This window comes from Rhincodon typus, chromosome 26 (assembly GCF_021869965.1).
Source record: "Rhincodon typus isolate 14 chromosome 26, sRhiTyp1.1, whole genome shotgun sequence".
Taxonomy (NCBI): Eukaryota; Metazoa; Chordata; class Chondrichthyes; order Orectolobiformes; family Rhincodontidae; genus Rhincodon; species Rhincodon typus.
Window position 1 is genome coordinate 16,955,287 of NC_063357.1, and position 14,847 is coordinate 16,970,133.

Consider the following 14,847-nt stretch of genomic DNA (forward strand, 5'->3'; position numbering starts at 1 on the left):
AGCAGGCCAGGCAGCATCAGAGGTGCAGGAAAGTTGACGTTTCGGGTTGGGACCCTTCTTCTGATGCTGCCTGGCCAGCTGTGTTCCTCCAGCTCCACACTGTATTATATGTGACCGACTGACTGTGTTCAGCCCTATGGACTGAGAACGGACATGCCCTCGTCTTACTGTGTCATTACTCCTGACTGCAGGTTCTCTCCTTTGACCTGACTGAAGACCACTCCCCTTGGACATTGAGACATGACCATTTGATTGAAGCACGTGGTGTATATTTGCTGCACAAGCTGCTGGCACATGCTGTAGGTGTGAGGTTCATGTAGCACTGTGCCAAAAGCGACATAAAAACCGAAAGAACTGCGGATGCCGTAAATCAGGAACAAAAACAGATGTTGCTGGAAAAGCTCAGCAGGTCTGGCAGCATCTGTGAAGAAAAAAATCAGGGTTAACGTTTCGGGTCCGGTGACCCTTCCTCAGTTCTGAGGAAAGGTCACCAGACCCGAAACGTTAACTCTGATTTTTTTCTTCACAGATACTGCCAGACCTGCTGAGCTTCTAGCAACTTCTGTTTTTGTTCCATACAGCTTTGCAACGCAGAGTAACGCTAACAGCATGTGTTCAATTCCTGCACTGGCTGAGGTTACCATGGAAGACTCTCCTCCTCATCTCTCTCCTCGCCTGAGGCATGGTGACCCTCAGATTTAGACTACCACTAGACGTCTCTTTCTCTCTAACGAGAGAGCAGCCCTCTGGTCTGGGAAGACTATGGTGACTATACCTTTATTTTGAGGTTACAATGAGGTGAGTTACATTCCAAAAAAGAAATGTCCTTGAGCAATACCATGGAAGACAGAATAGAGATGTTGAAACAATATTTTCAGAGCAATGTCACCCATTTACACATAACTTGTACTCTACAAGTGGAGCTGTAATTATACTTGAAACAATGTGTGTATATTGTATGGTCCTCATTGTGATGTTTAGTTAAGAAGTTGCAACTTCAAGAAACCTGGTCTTGTACATTAAGATCACAGGTCTACTGCTTCTTGTGAGACGAGGGAGTAGTTTATATTGGTGGATCCTGAGGCTCCCAGACTCTTGGAAGACATCACCATGGAGTAGGTTGTAGGTTTGAGGAGAGTTCCTTGGAGAGGGATTTGAGGTAATGGTGCTGGGATGGGAAGAGAAGCCATCGAAGACGCAAGAATAGAATCACAGGTAAGAAAACCTGACCATTGAGTTGGGAAAAGGAGGGAAGTCAGGGGAGGATGGTACATGTGACCTTATATGAGATGGAGAGAGCTTGAGAAAGGACAGTGGAGCTTGATCACAGTCACAGAGGATGGAGTCATTAACTGTGCACGCTCTCAGCTCGAAACACATTCAACATGCGCCCATAGAAAAACAGATTTTTTGAAACTTGCCAGGGAAGAAGCAGGCACTTTATAACATTCAAAACTATTCTTGTGGAGTCAGGCTACTGCTTCAGGTTCCTCCCCATTTCCACTACCCAAACCAGGATGACTTCGCCCCAGCACCCCCACACACACTTCTTCTGAGAAACAATTCATCTCTTTTCACTCCAGAATCTTCAATGTGTACACCAGCATTAACAGGTAAAGAGGGAAAAGCTGTGACTCATTTGTGCTATAAATCTCCAAGGGTGAGCAAACACTCCTGTAATCTCACTGACTTGGATGGGGAATTCCTTCCTATTTTTGGTTGTGTTATCTTCTTGTCCTCCTCCTCCTTGCTCCTACGTTTGACTTATACACTTCTTGCAGCTGAACACACGTTGATGAGCTGCTCCCCAGAGGAGACTCACATGGTAGAAACTCAGTACAAGAATATTCCAGTGGGTGCAATCATCCAATTATGTGTTCCCTCTTCCCCCCAAGAGGTGGAAGTGGTCTTTGGTCATGGCCTCATTTGAACAGCAGCAGGATTGAAAGGTATTGGTGCAACATAAATAGGTGACTGAGAAACATTGCCTAGAATTTCCTTCTTGGGGTATACAGAATTTTCTTATAGTCAATAATTAGAAGCAAATGGAGACTGTAGAGATTTTCTACCTCCTCTCTGCTCCCATAGATTTACACTGTACCTTGGGGAATGTTTTAATCTTACTACAAATTAATTACAGAAGAGTAAATGTGAGAGAATGCAAACCTCGCCATCTTTGATGGAAGCTGCAGCCGACTGCTTTAGCACCTCAATTGGCTGATTGATGTATAAAGTTTCCCCTGCATTAACCATGTTGTTCAGAAATTCAACTGTGTACAGCTTTCCATAGGGATTGAAGGATCTGGGATCATTAACCAAGCACACCTACAAAAACAAACAAACAGCAATAATGCTTCTTCAGCAAAGGACAAACATTTTAATTATCCGAATCATTTAAATCATACGCAGCAATCATCTCAATTGTAACTAACCGCAAAATACCCTTTCAAATCAGTTTTTTTTATACCCAGCATTGAACTGCACCTTTGTTTTTGAGAGCAAAACTAACGAACTTCAAGGAATTTTATTCAATATTGAAAACCATCTGTGGTGAAGTGGTCGCTTTTTCCGTTACTGTGTTTTGCAGTAAGATTTACAGTGTACTGGAAACACACCATGGGATCATCTGACTAAATCCAAAAAATCATGCCAGATCCATTTTACTCCTCAATGACTTATTTTTAGAAAATGTGAAATTTTAAATGACTTTGCTTTTATCCAAATGCAACACGAAAAGATGCTAAGTGATGTACATGACACAAGAAGGAATGGAAGGATACAGTGCAAAACTGAATTAGGATGGGAGAATGCTGCTATAGAGCATAGGCATCAGCTTTGATCAATTCGGGCTAAATGGCCTGTTCTGGAGCTGTAAATTCTGTGTAATTCAGAACATTACTTCTGTTTGGTGAAGAACTGAGTTTAACTATCAATAAACTGGATAAATGTTGCTAAATTAAAACCATTAACAGAAAGCACAGTTTGTCTAGTCAACAAGTCCAAAAGGTCCCTGCTCCTGTACCTTGTCTTCCATGTTGAAAAATGGCTTCACGTGTTCGGTATAAAACTGAAGAGGTGTTAGTGGTCCAATCTTCTGGTAGTTCTTGTCTTTGTCTCGGAATTCCCAGGTAAAAGTTTCAGGAGGTGTGCCCAGGCAAATATTAACTATTCTGAAGACCTACAAAAGGTATCAAACAAGTGACCCATTAGCAAATAATGGAAATACTCACTTAGGAGGAATCACTAAAACAGGAAGAATTTTCTTTTTATTTCTGGGAAGGTAGTTCTGCATTAACAACGCATTATGTGCAAGGTCTCATCAGAAACAAAGCTGCTTAAAAAGTTTTCCCAAACATTGAAGGGATTCACAAAGGCTACCACTGAGTAATTTTCTGTGGATGCCCTGCTTCTTAATTTCTTTGATCATTTTCATTTTGTTGGGAATGCACATGCTGTTTCATCTCTGTCCCTGGGTTAAAATCCTGAGATTTCCTGTCTAACATCATCATAGAAACCCCATCGATCAGTTACTGCAGTGGTTCAAACAGAAAGCTCACCATCACTGTCTCCTGAAAACAAATGGGGAGCTAAATTCAGTTCAGTCAGCTTCACATCGCTTAAAAAAAAATTGAAATTGGAGCAAGAATCATACAAAATCACAACAATTCCTTAACTAGAAGACACGCACTGTGAAAAATAAAATATAAATGTCAATCTCACTAATCTATTTTGGGTGTTTATAGGTTACAATAGCTTGGAAGTGTTACCAATGACCTTGGGTTTCTCACAATAACTCTCTAGAGCAATATTAGGTGATAATTTGCACCATATGTGGATGTGTTAAAGTAATTTAAGTTTTATGATTCTGGCTCCTTAGCCTATCCAATGCTGGAAAAGGATCTGTGCTTAGCAGTATTGTGACACTGCATTGCATAGGTGGGCTCCTGAACAGAACAAAACGGTCTCCAAGCACGCATTACCATTCTCCTACCCCAGGACCAATACTTATTTCCAGACCCACACCATCCTCAACCAGCTATCAGCCTGTCTGGTACTGGTAAACTCTTACAGTTAGCATGCTTATGTTTCTGTTCTACCTGTGAAATCATGGAACAGAAACAAGTCCCTTGATTCCTCCTGCTTTATAGGTTATATATAGTCAAAGTCTCAGATATAAACAAGTATTTTATACATACATATCCCTATATCTTGTTCTATTACCCTAATGCGCTTTGTGTGGTATGATCTGCCTGCACTGCACACAAAACAAAACTTTTCACTATCCATTATACGTGCCAATAATAAATCAAATCAAGTATATAAAACATTCGATCAATACTGCCAGCATTTGCCTATTAGTGAAAGTGAGAGTGCAACATTTACCAGCAAATAAATTTGCTCTCTTTTTGCAAAGTGAGAATTGAAACAACACACATCAGAAGTAACAAGAACTGCAAAATTTAAATACTGTTCAAGACACAAAACATTCCTGAATTGGCATTCAAAGAATTTAAAATCCTCTCCCAATAATTTGGAGAACACATTACAGTTGGATAGTGCTCCCGTTCTCAATGCATTCTCTTGTAATGTTCAGTAAACCTTGGGCAGCTGCTTCAACAGCTTGATGCCTACTAAGCTCTAACAGTTAACCCACTGGTTTCTTTCACTAATCCAATTCAGCAGCAGACAAAATAGAAACAGAAGTATTTGTATCTTTTTAAAAATACATCACAGTCTGCAGAATCACGAGCATCTTAACCACCATCATTTTCACATAGATGAATCTGTCTTCAAAAGGAGTTATAAAGAGCAAGCAGGTGTTTAGATTTGGTCAAGCCTCTCAAGTTGTGATAAAATGTAAACTGAACTTTAAACACCATGGGATAGACTTTCAATATCCTTGCTGACAGGATGGTTTCTATAACGAATTACCAATTTTCATTTCCATTGGGATTAGCACTAGTTCAATGCTCAGACTGTAAATTGGAAAATCCATTCTATTTCCTGCTGTGGATTTACAGATGAATAGCCTAATGAAGAAATTATTTTTTTGTGTGTGTGCATTGTGCTACTTCCCTCAATTTAGAATTAGAATTGTCCCGTGTACTCAAGTATACGAATACATGAGTACCAGTGAAAAGTGTACAAAGTCGCCAATCTCTGGCGCCATCTTGTTACAAATCCAAAACTTTAAAAAAAAACAGCAGAAATAAAAGAAAGCCAAAAGGTAAGAAAAACGTCCAGATCTTAAAATCTAGGTCGTTAGAAGCAATTTAGAAACAAACCTATCGGCAAAGAGCGAAAAGGTCACTATCCCATCTGTACAATTTAACCTCGTACATCATTGATCCTCTGAGGTAAAGTAAACAAAAATGATCAACTTGAGAGAAAAAAAATGCAAACTTTTTCCCTGCCTCATTAACAATGTAGGACTCCAGGAGTCTTTAGAAGCTCAACGTGTTTCAAAATTCCAGTTTACTCACCGGCTACAACTGGAAACATTGTCTGACAAACTTCTTCTCTATTGAAAGGAAGAACTCACATTTACACAGCCACTTTTATGGCCTTGAGCTATCCCTAAACACTTTGCTTACAAAGATGTCTTCTTGAAGCATAGTCATTGATGTAACATAAGCAAATGTGGCAGCAAACACCAAGAACCTACAGACAATGATGACGTTTTATAGAGTTATTTTTCTGAGTTTGAAGTTTGTCGCGGAAAATAAAATAATAATTTGGGGCAATAGATAGAATCTATTCTAAACTTCCAATAAGCTCAGTTATTTCCCATAGCCTGTCCAGTACAGCCTGCGGGATTCTATTCACAAATGGAAAATGGATTCATGAGACAAGACGTTTTTAAACCAAATTTGGAACAAGGTGTATTATATAGGAGTAAAATGATAGTCTGTAGAATTTCTAATCTCCTGTGACATGTTCAATTATAGAAAAATGTTCTTTAACATTTCAAGACTGATAAAGAGCAGGCAGTTCTTCATTACATCTTTAACCTTTTAGCATAAGGAATTCTTGCCAAGGTTGCTTTATGGTATCAGTCTTCAAAACAGTCTACTGGTGATCCTGCAAGTCATAGTGAATTAAAGGTAATAAAAATAAGCCTCATGCAAGAAGTTGCAATTAACAATAATGATTTAATGCAACTTAACTACAGTCTTGGCATCTAACTTGAATACTTTATGTTGCAGATTTATATTCTCTGGGGGAGAGATTCTTGCGAATTCATAGAACTGCAATGGTATCATTTTCTTGCAGTTTAGTGGCACAGATTTTCTGAGCCCTACAATACTAAAAAGGCCATATATGATTTTGATTTACCAGAAAACTGCAGGAGCTTTGAAAGTGATGAAGAAAATATGCACCCATGACTTTGTGCAATTTATCGTACCGTTTTGGAGGCCTAAGTGTTTGGGTGTAGCTTTGAAAAGATCTACCACAAGTCGCAAACAACTTCCCCAGGGAAGTGTGTATGGAAAACACTGATATTGCTCATATGCTGCATCATTAAACTGATTTTACAGGTTGTTAAGTGAACACCGCCTTCACTGTTCTTGGATGTGTGATTTGTTTTTGGTACTTTGAACTAACAATGTCTACTGAAGATTTCTTTGAAGAGGCTCTGGTGCCTGAGAAAGAAAAATAGGTACAAAAGAGGATTAATTATATCAAAGATAATTTAATACAATAAAATAATATTGATGTAACTGCTCTATAGAAGTCCTTGGTGGGAAGGATTTTTCATTTGTCCAGTGTCATGTTATCATTGGTTATTGATACATTTTCCACAATTCTTAGTGTTTGAATGAATTTGTTGGAATAATAATGATCCTTAATAACTGTCACTCTTCTTTTCCATACTGAAACAGGGTAATATATTGAGGGGCAGCTTTTTAAATGGTGAATTGTTTTAATAATATGCAACGCCAACACAGAGAGGTTGGCCAAGTTCACCAGTTTCCAACTTTACTAAATGGATAAATTATAAGATTTGGAACTTTTAAACTGAAATCTCAATACCCATGGCCGCCCATTCCAAGATAATAATGATGGAGTCCAGCCATCTCAGGAAAGGGTGTTCATAAAACAAGGAAAGTGCCAAACTGTGCCTATTGCTTGGGCATCAGTGGAAACCCAAGTTTCTTGCTCCTTATTGGATTGAAATAAGTCCTTTTCGTTCCTCGGTCATAAAATCACAGCCATCACATTCTTCATTAAAAAGCACTTCAAACAAGGGGCTGTCCCACTGCAAGGGTTTACTCCTGTTTCTAGACTGTTTCCAAAAACTTAGACTTTAAGATTTGGATGTTTTTCTTATCTTTTGGCTTTCTTTTATTTCTGTTGTTTTTTTGTTAAATTCTGATGTTGTAACCAAGATGGCATTGCAGAACGGTGACTTTATACACTTTTCACTGTACTTGTGTATTCCAATACTTGAGTACGTGTGGCAATTCTAATTCTTCCTATGTGCCTCAAGCACAGCACAACTGAAATCATTTCTATTTCTATTAGATACAGATTCACACTTACTTTGCCACAGTGGTCAGCTGAAAACCGGGGCTGAATCTTATTCTCTTGCACCTGGCCGAGGACTTGTGCGTGCTCATCTCCAAGCCCTTCCTTTGCTGTAGGCTACACTTCACTCAGAGCATGACGATTTGACATTAATTTGTAGTCATCCAGTTATAATAATTTACCAACCTGACCCAATCAATCATTCCTTCGACCCAGTGAAGCCCAGTGAGAGAAATAAATTTTTGTCACTTGCAGTAAGGTAGCTGCTTACATTTCATCAAATTTGGGACTTCTGGCATGCAGGAATAAAAGCAGCAATGTCCTAATGACAATCATATCTTAGGAACAGTGTCAGCTTGCTTGAAGGAATGTACTCCTTGTTAAGGGAAACAGTATTAACTATCAAGCCAAATGTGGTGTTTTTGTACCAAATAGCACAGTTGTTGAATAAAGAATGCATTTGGTCTTAACGTAAACACCATTAGGTGAATACCAGCCAAGTTTGCATTTCTGACATTCAAGGGTACCTGACAATGTTTCTTTGAGTGAGTTTTTTTTAAAAAAAGACAAGTATTCTTCACAATGTTGTAATATAAAAGTGGAAGTTGCAAGATTTCGCTTGCTGGCCGTATCCAGTGACCTTTCCAAAAATTATTCGGGTTCTTGATTCGATCAACTTTTAAGGGCAGGCAATGGTATAAGGGTAATTCCACTGGAATCATAATCTACAACATCCAGCTAATGTTCTGAGGGTTCAAAACTCACAATGACAGATAGTGAAAGTTGAATTCAATAAAAATCTGGAATGAAAAGCAAGTCTACTGGTGATTGTCATAAAAATCCATCTGTGAGACTAATGCCCTTCAGGGAAGGAAATCTGCCATCCTTATCTGGCCTGGCCTACTGGTGACTCCAGACTCCTCAGGACAATTAAGGACAGGCAATAAACACCAACTCACATTCCATGAACAAATAAAAACAAACTACCTAGGATAAGGCTTCCTAAAAATCCCTGCTGCAAAAGGGGACATATCTAAACTGTACCTGTAAGAGTTTAATTGGAGTAAATATTCGTCATGTGGTTCCAGTTTTCTGTACAAAAACTAAGGACACAAATATCAAATTTTGCAGGGAAATGTCTCAAGAAAGCTTGAAAAACATCCACCAATATTTAATCAGGCCATTGTTCAAGTGTCTGACTAGCCATTTACAACTGCCCAGCACTTGTTTTTGTAATCTGCCAAAAAGAATTGGAACACTAAGTTGAATAGAGATTGATTATGCATGGGACCTGGCAAATGATTGCCACCAAAAAATTAAACACAAAGTTTCGAAAAATATTGTGAGCAGCACCCTTGGTGACCATGATTAAAACATGTCCCACAGTACACCTCCACTCCACCAACCAAATACTTGGCTGAGGGTTGCTCTTGGTAGGGCAAGTAGCCCGAAATTATGTCCAAAAAATTGCGACCCCAATATGTACCAAACGCCATGAAGATAGGATCTTCTTCAGCCCATTTCACTTCATCCTGCCAGGATACAAAGTCCAATAACTCATATTCCACCACTCATTCTGGCAACTTGCTTCAATTGTTCATTACAATCATTCCTGGTAGTTACTCTGAAAACAGACAGCTCCAGAAGGAATTTTTCATCAGAAACAAGTGCTAAGGCCCTACCAAATGCAATTATAAGCCCCTCACCAGCTTTCCTGATGCTCAGCATTGATGCTGGGATATTCCTGTTCTCTGTGATTCAATTATACACTAAGTTATTGAGAGGGCTGGTTAACTGCTGTCCAACATGAAACTAAAACCAGTTTATCTTAAAATGGAAAATGCTCCCAAATTTTAAAATAGGATTCCCATTGTGTTAACACCACATTAATAAGCAAACATTGCAATTGGTGCTATTATCATAAAGCTATGGCTTACTTTGCAAATTGGATTTCATGCCAGTTACTGTCATCTGTGAACTCAAGAGATGCCGCCATTATATGTAATCTTTTGTCATTCAACTAAAAATGGTACTTTGAAGGTAACCGCATATCCATTGGTAAATGCATGGCACAATTAAAACAATGAAAACAAAGACTGGTAAACAGCACTGAAGTTTGCACTGTAGGGATACAGTACTTGCTAACAGACAGACTGAGAACTACAGATTTATCTTTAAATTAACTGCACAGAAAAGTTTAACTTTGGAGTACAGAATAGGCCATGACTTCAAAACAAGTTTGGGAAAATGCTTCAAGAAGAGGTATAATAATTAACTGTGCTTTGTCTAGCTAGTAATCTCTGTCATTGCACTGTACTTATGCAGGCTTGAAAAGCTTCCACTGTACAATCTGCTTCTCCTTTCATGTATGAATACACAGCCAGAGATACAAAAAAAAACTAATGACTTGTTAATGCCGTCCTAAATCTTGTTTTGACAAATAACATCAATCTATTTAGAAAAAGTACACAGTAGTTAAACTATTCCAGAGAGATTCTGGCATCAATTAATGTCATTCTCAATACTGACATGGAATCACTGATCCCACTCAATTTTCACCCACACAAAAATGGACACAAAATATAATCCTTTTAATCCTAAAATATTCATTGCTTTCATTTTATTTATTACAAATCCAGGGAGATCTAATTCTACGTGAGGTTAAAAATTCAATTTTGGCTCTGCGTGGAAAACATCGACTATGAAATGACAATGTCTATAAAAATGGATATACAACAGATCACTCAGATCCAAGGCACAGTCATTGGCTTTAATCTTGTAAACTCTTCATATTTTTGTGATGACTGATGGCAGCTCTAATTCACAGGTGGCTGAGCTGCCTCAGTGGCTCCAGTTGGTAAACACACCGTTTACGGATGAACTGGACTAAACAAACCACCAAGGTCAAAAATGTGAACCTTTGTTTAAAACAAAAAAAAACGCAGAAACACTTAACAGGTGTGGAGAGTACAGGTATTGTGTCAGATACAAAAACCATCCATGATTTACGTTGAATGAGCGGATCTTACCCAGAATGGCACAGCAGATGCCCTGAATGATGGGACTGTGGAAAGGTTCGAAGAAGAATTGCAGCCTGCTCCCTGCTCAGTATCATGTAGCTGCCACTGGAGAATACACATGCCTGGATATTGGATCAGGTCAACAGTGGCACACCCTCAAAGCTCAGTAACTTGTCCAGCCTCAAATGAGAGCTTAAGCAAGATGCTGAACCACCTGCTGACCTTTACCAGAGCATGATTTAGTGATGGTTAGAAACAGAAGTCGCAATTTAGCAACAAACAAACAAACTTATGGGCAGAAAATGTACTTTGGTATTGGACTTCTTTTTCCAACGTAACTGAGTTGAAGCAATAAAATTGAAAAATGAGAGTTGGAATAAATAAGTAGTTACATTAAGGAACTGGGATATTATTGAGTAGGTGGTGCCAAGCTGTTACTCAAATAGTGGATAAATCTCAACAGTTAATACCTAAGCTGTTCCACATCAAGTGTTTGAGGGTATAGCTGCTGATTCTACTGTGAAAGATGAAGCAAGTTAGGATCAACAAATTGGCAGATAAGCACTAAAGGGCCTTTTTCTTACAGCAGTAACTGTCTAGGGGACTTAATGAAAACATGTAAACTGTTTGTCAGAAAAATGCTGTAAATTGGTAAAGTCATGCATCTTTACACTTACAAAAAACAAGATTTTTAGAATATACCTACAGTTAGTACATTCATTATACACATGCAGATGAAAAGATTTATTCCGAAATGCAAAATACCGCACAGAACAATATTTTGTTCTTATTGAAATTACTCTTATCTAGTATATCAAGAACTATGCCAGTAGCAATACAGTGCTGAAGATTTATAAAACAAAAAGAAGTTCACTGCAAAATTCAGAATGTGTACATGCTGAAGAGATGTTTGGTAAAAAGTACCTCTAGTTAAAACATTTATCTTATTGCAATTAACACACAAAGAAGTTTCAGTTTCACGTCCCAGTGGCTATTAATAAAGTTTACATTTTCCATACCATGTACAACAAGCATAGCTTATGGGTGACAGGGTCAAGCATGCAACATAAATGATTAAGAATATTTAACATTATTGTGCAAAGCTTATAAACTATTTACAAAGTGCTTTGAACAGGAGGAATCAGCCTTCTGCCAATTCATTGTAACAGTGACTACATTTCAAAAATTCTTTTATTTCCTGTGATGGCACTGAGAATGTGGAAACTTATCTAAACTGCATTACTTTTCAAATAGGAAAAAAAAACTTAACTGATTATGTCCTATTAAAAAGGAGATTTAATCTAAATAAAATCATAATTTCATGAAATTGCACAGAAACATGGTCATAGTTAAATCACGCAATTTTAAATCATTCATAAATAATGCAATCTTTCTCTCCTCCCCTTCTTGTCAAGGTATTTGGCAATATCACAAAAAAATCTCCATTTTTCATACAAGTCATGGCAGGAAGCATGCCATCACCATCAACATTATAGCAAAGTCTGGTCCTCCTTTCACCCAATATCTGCACAATTCCCACTAAAGTTCTCTGTATGTATCACTTGTGAGGAGCCCCAGCCGATTTCCCTTCCTCAACAAAACACAACAGGGGAAAGTTAGATTTGCAGTATTACAGCAGTTGTCTCAGCACAGGCCAGGGAAAAATTCCATTGATTTCTTGACTGCACGTTTCAGTTGCTAACTGCAAGAGTCGAGGAGATCAGACCCATCATAAAAGCAATAGGACTTTGCAGTTCTTTTATCAATGATGAAAAATCGACTTCTTGAAAGTTCAGTTGCGTAAACAGAAATAAGAAAATCAAATGGAAGTCTTCATTCAGTATTGTACTACACAAATACTATCATAGAACACTTTAGTCCTGGTGTATTTGGAGAGAGCAGCTGGGATTGTACAAGTAGCGATGACTGGAACCTTGCAAGTAATAAGAAAACCAATAAAAATCAAAATTCTGCCGATGTTATAAATACGAACCAAAAACAGAATCCTAGAAACCCATAATGTGCGTCATTACAAGTATAGAGTACAACTGAACATCTGTTTCAAATGAAGGCCCTTCTTCAGTTCTGAAGAGTGGACTGGATCCAAAACATTAACCTGTCTGTTCTCTCCACAGATGCTTAATGACCTAATGATGAAGAACTTAAGTGCCTATAGTGTTTCACTTCACAAATTTTTTTTTCTGAAAAGCAGAAGAGAAAATAATCACCAACTGCGCAAATCTAAAACACAAACATAAAACTCTTGGGGGAAAAACAGTGTGTTAAGTCAGCAACTGGGAAAAGTTAACTTGCTGGCTGTTGATGGGTCAGGTGTAGATTTCTACAATGTTTCTGGATACTTACATTTTGCGGATTAGTTATTATTGTAATGCAATGTGCATTACTTTACATGTATTGCATTTTAGGCACGTTTCTATGCCGTTTCAGTTTCCATTCGTAATTCAAAAGAAGAGATGTTGTATTTATTAAGCTATCTATGGTAGATACTGCAAATGAGTCCCAAGTTAGAAAGCGTCAGTTGCTCTCAACATAAAATGTACTTGGATGTTTGCAATGCAAACATCATTTCTAAGGAGCATAAGTCCCTCATCTTATACAGTAGGTTATTTATGGCCTCTCCAAGCCGGTGTATTCGCAACCAGTCGGTGCTTAACAATGAAATGGGTGGCTAGCCCACTGGCTTCTCTCCAACTCATCCTGAGCTGTCCCACATCACACAGTGGGTGAGTAAGGCATCAGCCAGCTAACCCTTAGGTGCACTGAGGCCCTTGATTAAGGAATTGTTTTCACTCCCACTTCAATAGCACACGCCACTATGGAAAGTGAAACAAAGAAGGCCAGGCAGCTCCCAAACCATGTCAGGTGGATAGGCAGTCGGGTGGGGTGAAGAGGGGGCATCACTGGGGGATTCCCTGTAACCATCAAGAACACTCCCTCTCCCCAGCTTAGGGACTCCATACCTGGTCTCTAGAACCTGATCACCTAGTTTTTCCCCTCAATTCACTATCACTGCTGATCCCATTCTTTTTGAAGTCTGGCATCAATTTCCATGTCCTCAGGATTTCTTGTAGTCTCAGCCATGGCCAAGAGAGAACTCTGGCACTGCTGGGACTATTCAGCTGTTGGCTGATTAGATTGGCTGACAGTTCTAGAGAGTATGACATCCTTTCTCCCAAGGGCAGAAGACCCTTAATTCCCTTGTTAAAGTTGCTTCAGCACAATATTGCAACGCGCAAACCCCACAGCCTATCCAACCACCAGTCCAGTAAAATGCAGCCCCACATTCATACAGTGCATGCACAGTGCAAGTTTAGTGTCAGTATGAAGATAATTTGGCTCAACTTTGTGTGTGTAAACGGATGTGAAGACTGGAGCCAACTTCAAATAAAAGCAACGTGTTCAGGTTAAGTCCAGGTGATTGAATTCTCTTTGTCTTGCACTACAACTGAAGAGAAATAGCTTCACACCTATGTCACAGTCGTCATGTAACTTCATCATCATCTGAAACAGTTTTAAGACTATTATATGTAGATCAATCTTTCATTTAATCCTTGAAATAACCATATTACTTTGTGTGTTGTTACAGTTACAAAACATCTAAAGCATGACAAACTTCTTTGCTCCAATACAAAATGTATGGATAAAGAGTCTTCTGAAAGGCATCTACATTACGACTGTAACATAAGTATAACGTTTGTACTGATTCCACAGCTGCCTGTAAACACAACCCAAATATCTTCAGCAAAAATATGCATGAACAGCGAAAGTTGGAAATTTTTCAGCCTTTCCTTCTGTTCAGTGGTTGTCAAGTACAGGTTTAATATGGCTTCAAAAATCATTAGTTTTCACTGACCATTTACTTCAGGCTCAAAAAAACTTTCTTTCGGTATTTGCTACAAATCTTTTAACACCTGATGCTTTCAAACAGAGCACCTGGTACCTCATGCAGCAAACAGCCTAAAAAAAAAATCCAACAATTAAAACTTTGGGATGTTTTTCTCCATTAAAAGGCACTACCAAAACGTCAGCTGTTGTTTACCTATCCATTTACTGATAATGACATCCTAACATTGTTGAGATGCCCAATTTAGGTCCCTCTTAGTGAAGCTATTACACATCAGTCAGGTTTTTATCTTCAGACAAGCAGTTATTATTCTGGCTGAAGTTCACATTTGTAAAAACTTTGTCTGCTCTGTTCAATTTTGTGTTTAGGAACCTGTGTGGGATAAATTTCTCTCTCACACACCTCAATTCCACAACAGCACCTCTTAATACA

General features: G+C 38.5%; 1 protein-coding gene across 2 annotated transcripts in view; it reads right to left on the reverse strand.

Annotated features, from left to right (window-relative positions):
* The window catches only part of blmh (bleomycin hydrolase), an 84,968-nt gene that overhangs the window by 47,073 nt on the left and 23,048 nt on the right, over nt 1–14,847 (reverse strand). For both annotated transcript variants that reach the window (XM_048612445.1, XM_048612446.1), the window contains exons 7-8: nt 3,023–3,178; nt 2,167–2,325 (exon numbers count right to left, since the gene is read on the reverse strand). In XM_048612445.1, the coding sequence (XP_048468402.1) occupies nt 2,167–2,325; nt 3,023–3,178 (315 nt within the window). The remainder of the gene's footprint in view (nt 1–2,166; nt 2,326–3,022; nt 3,179–14,847) is intronic.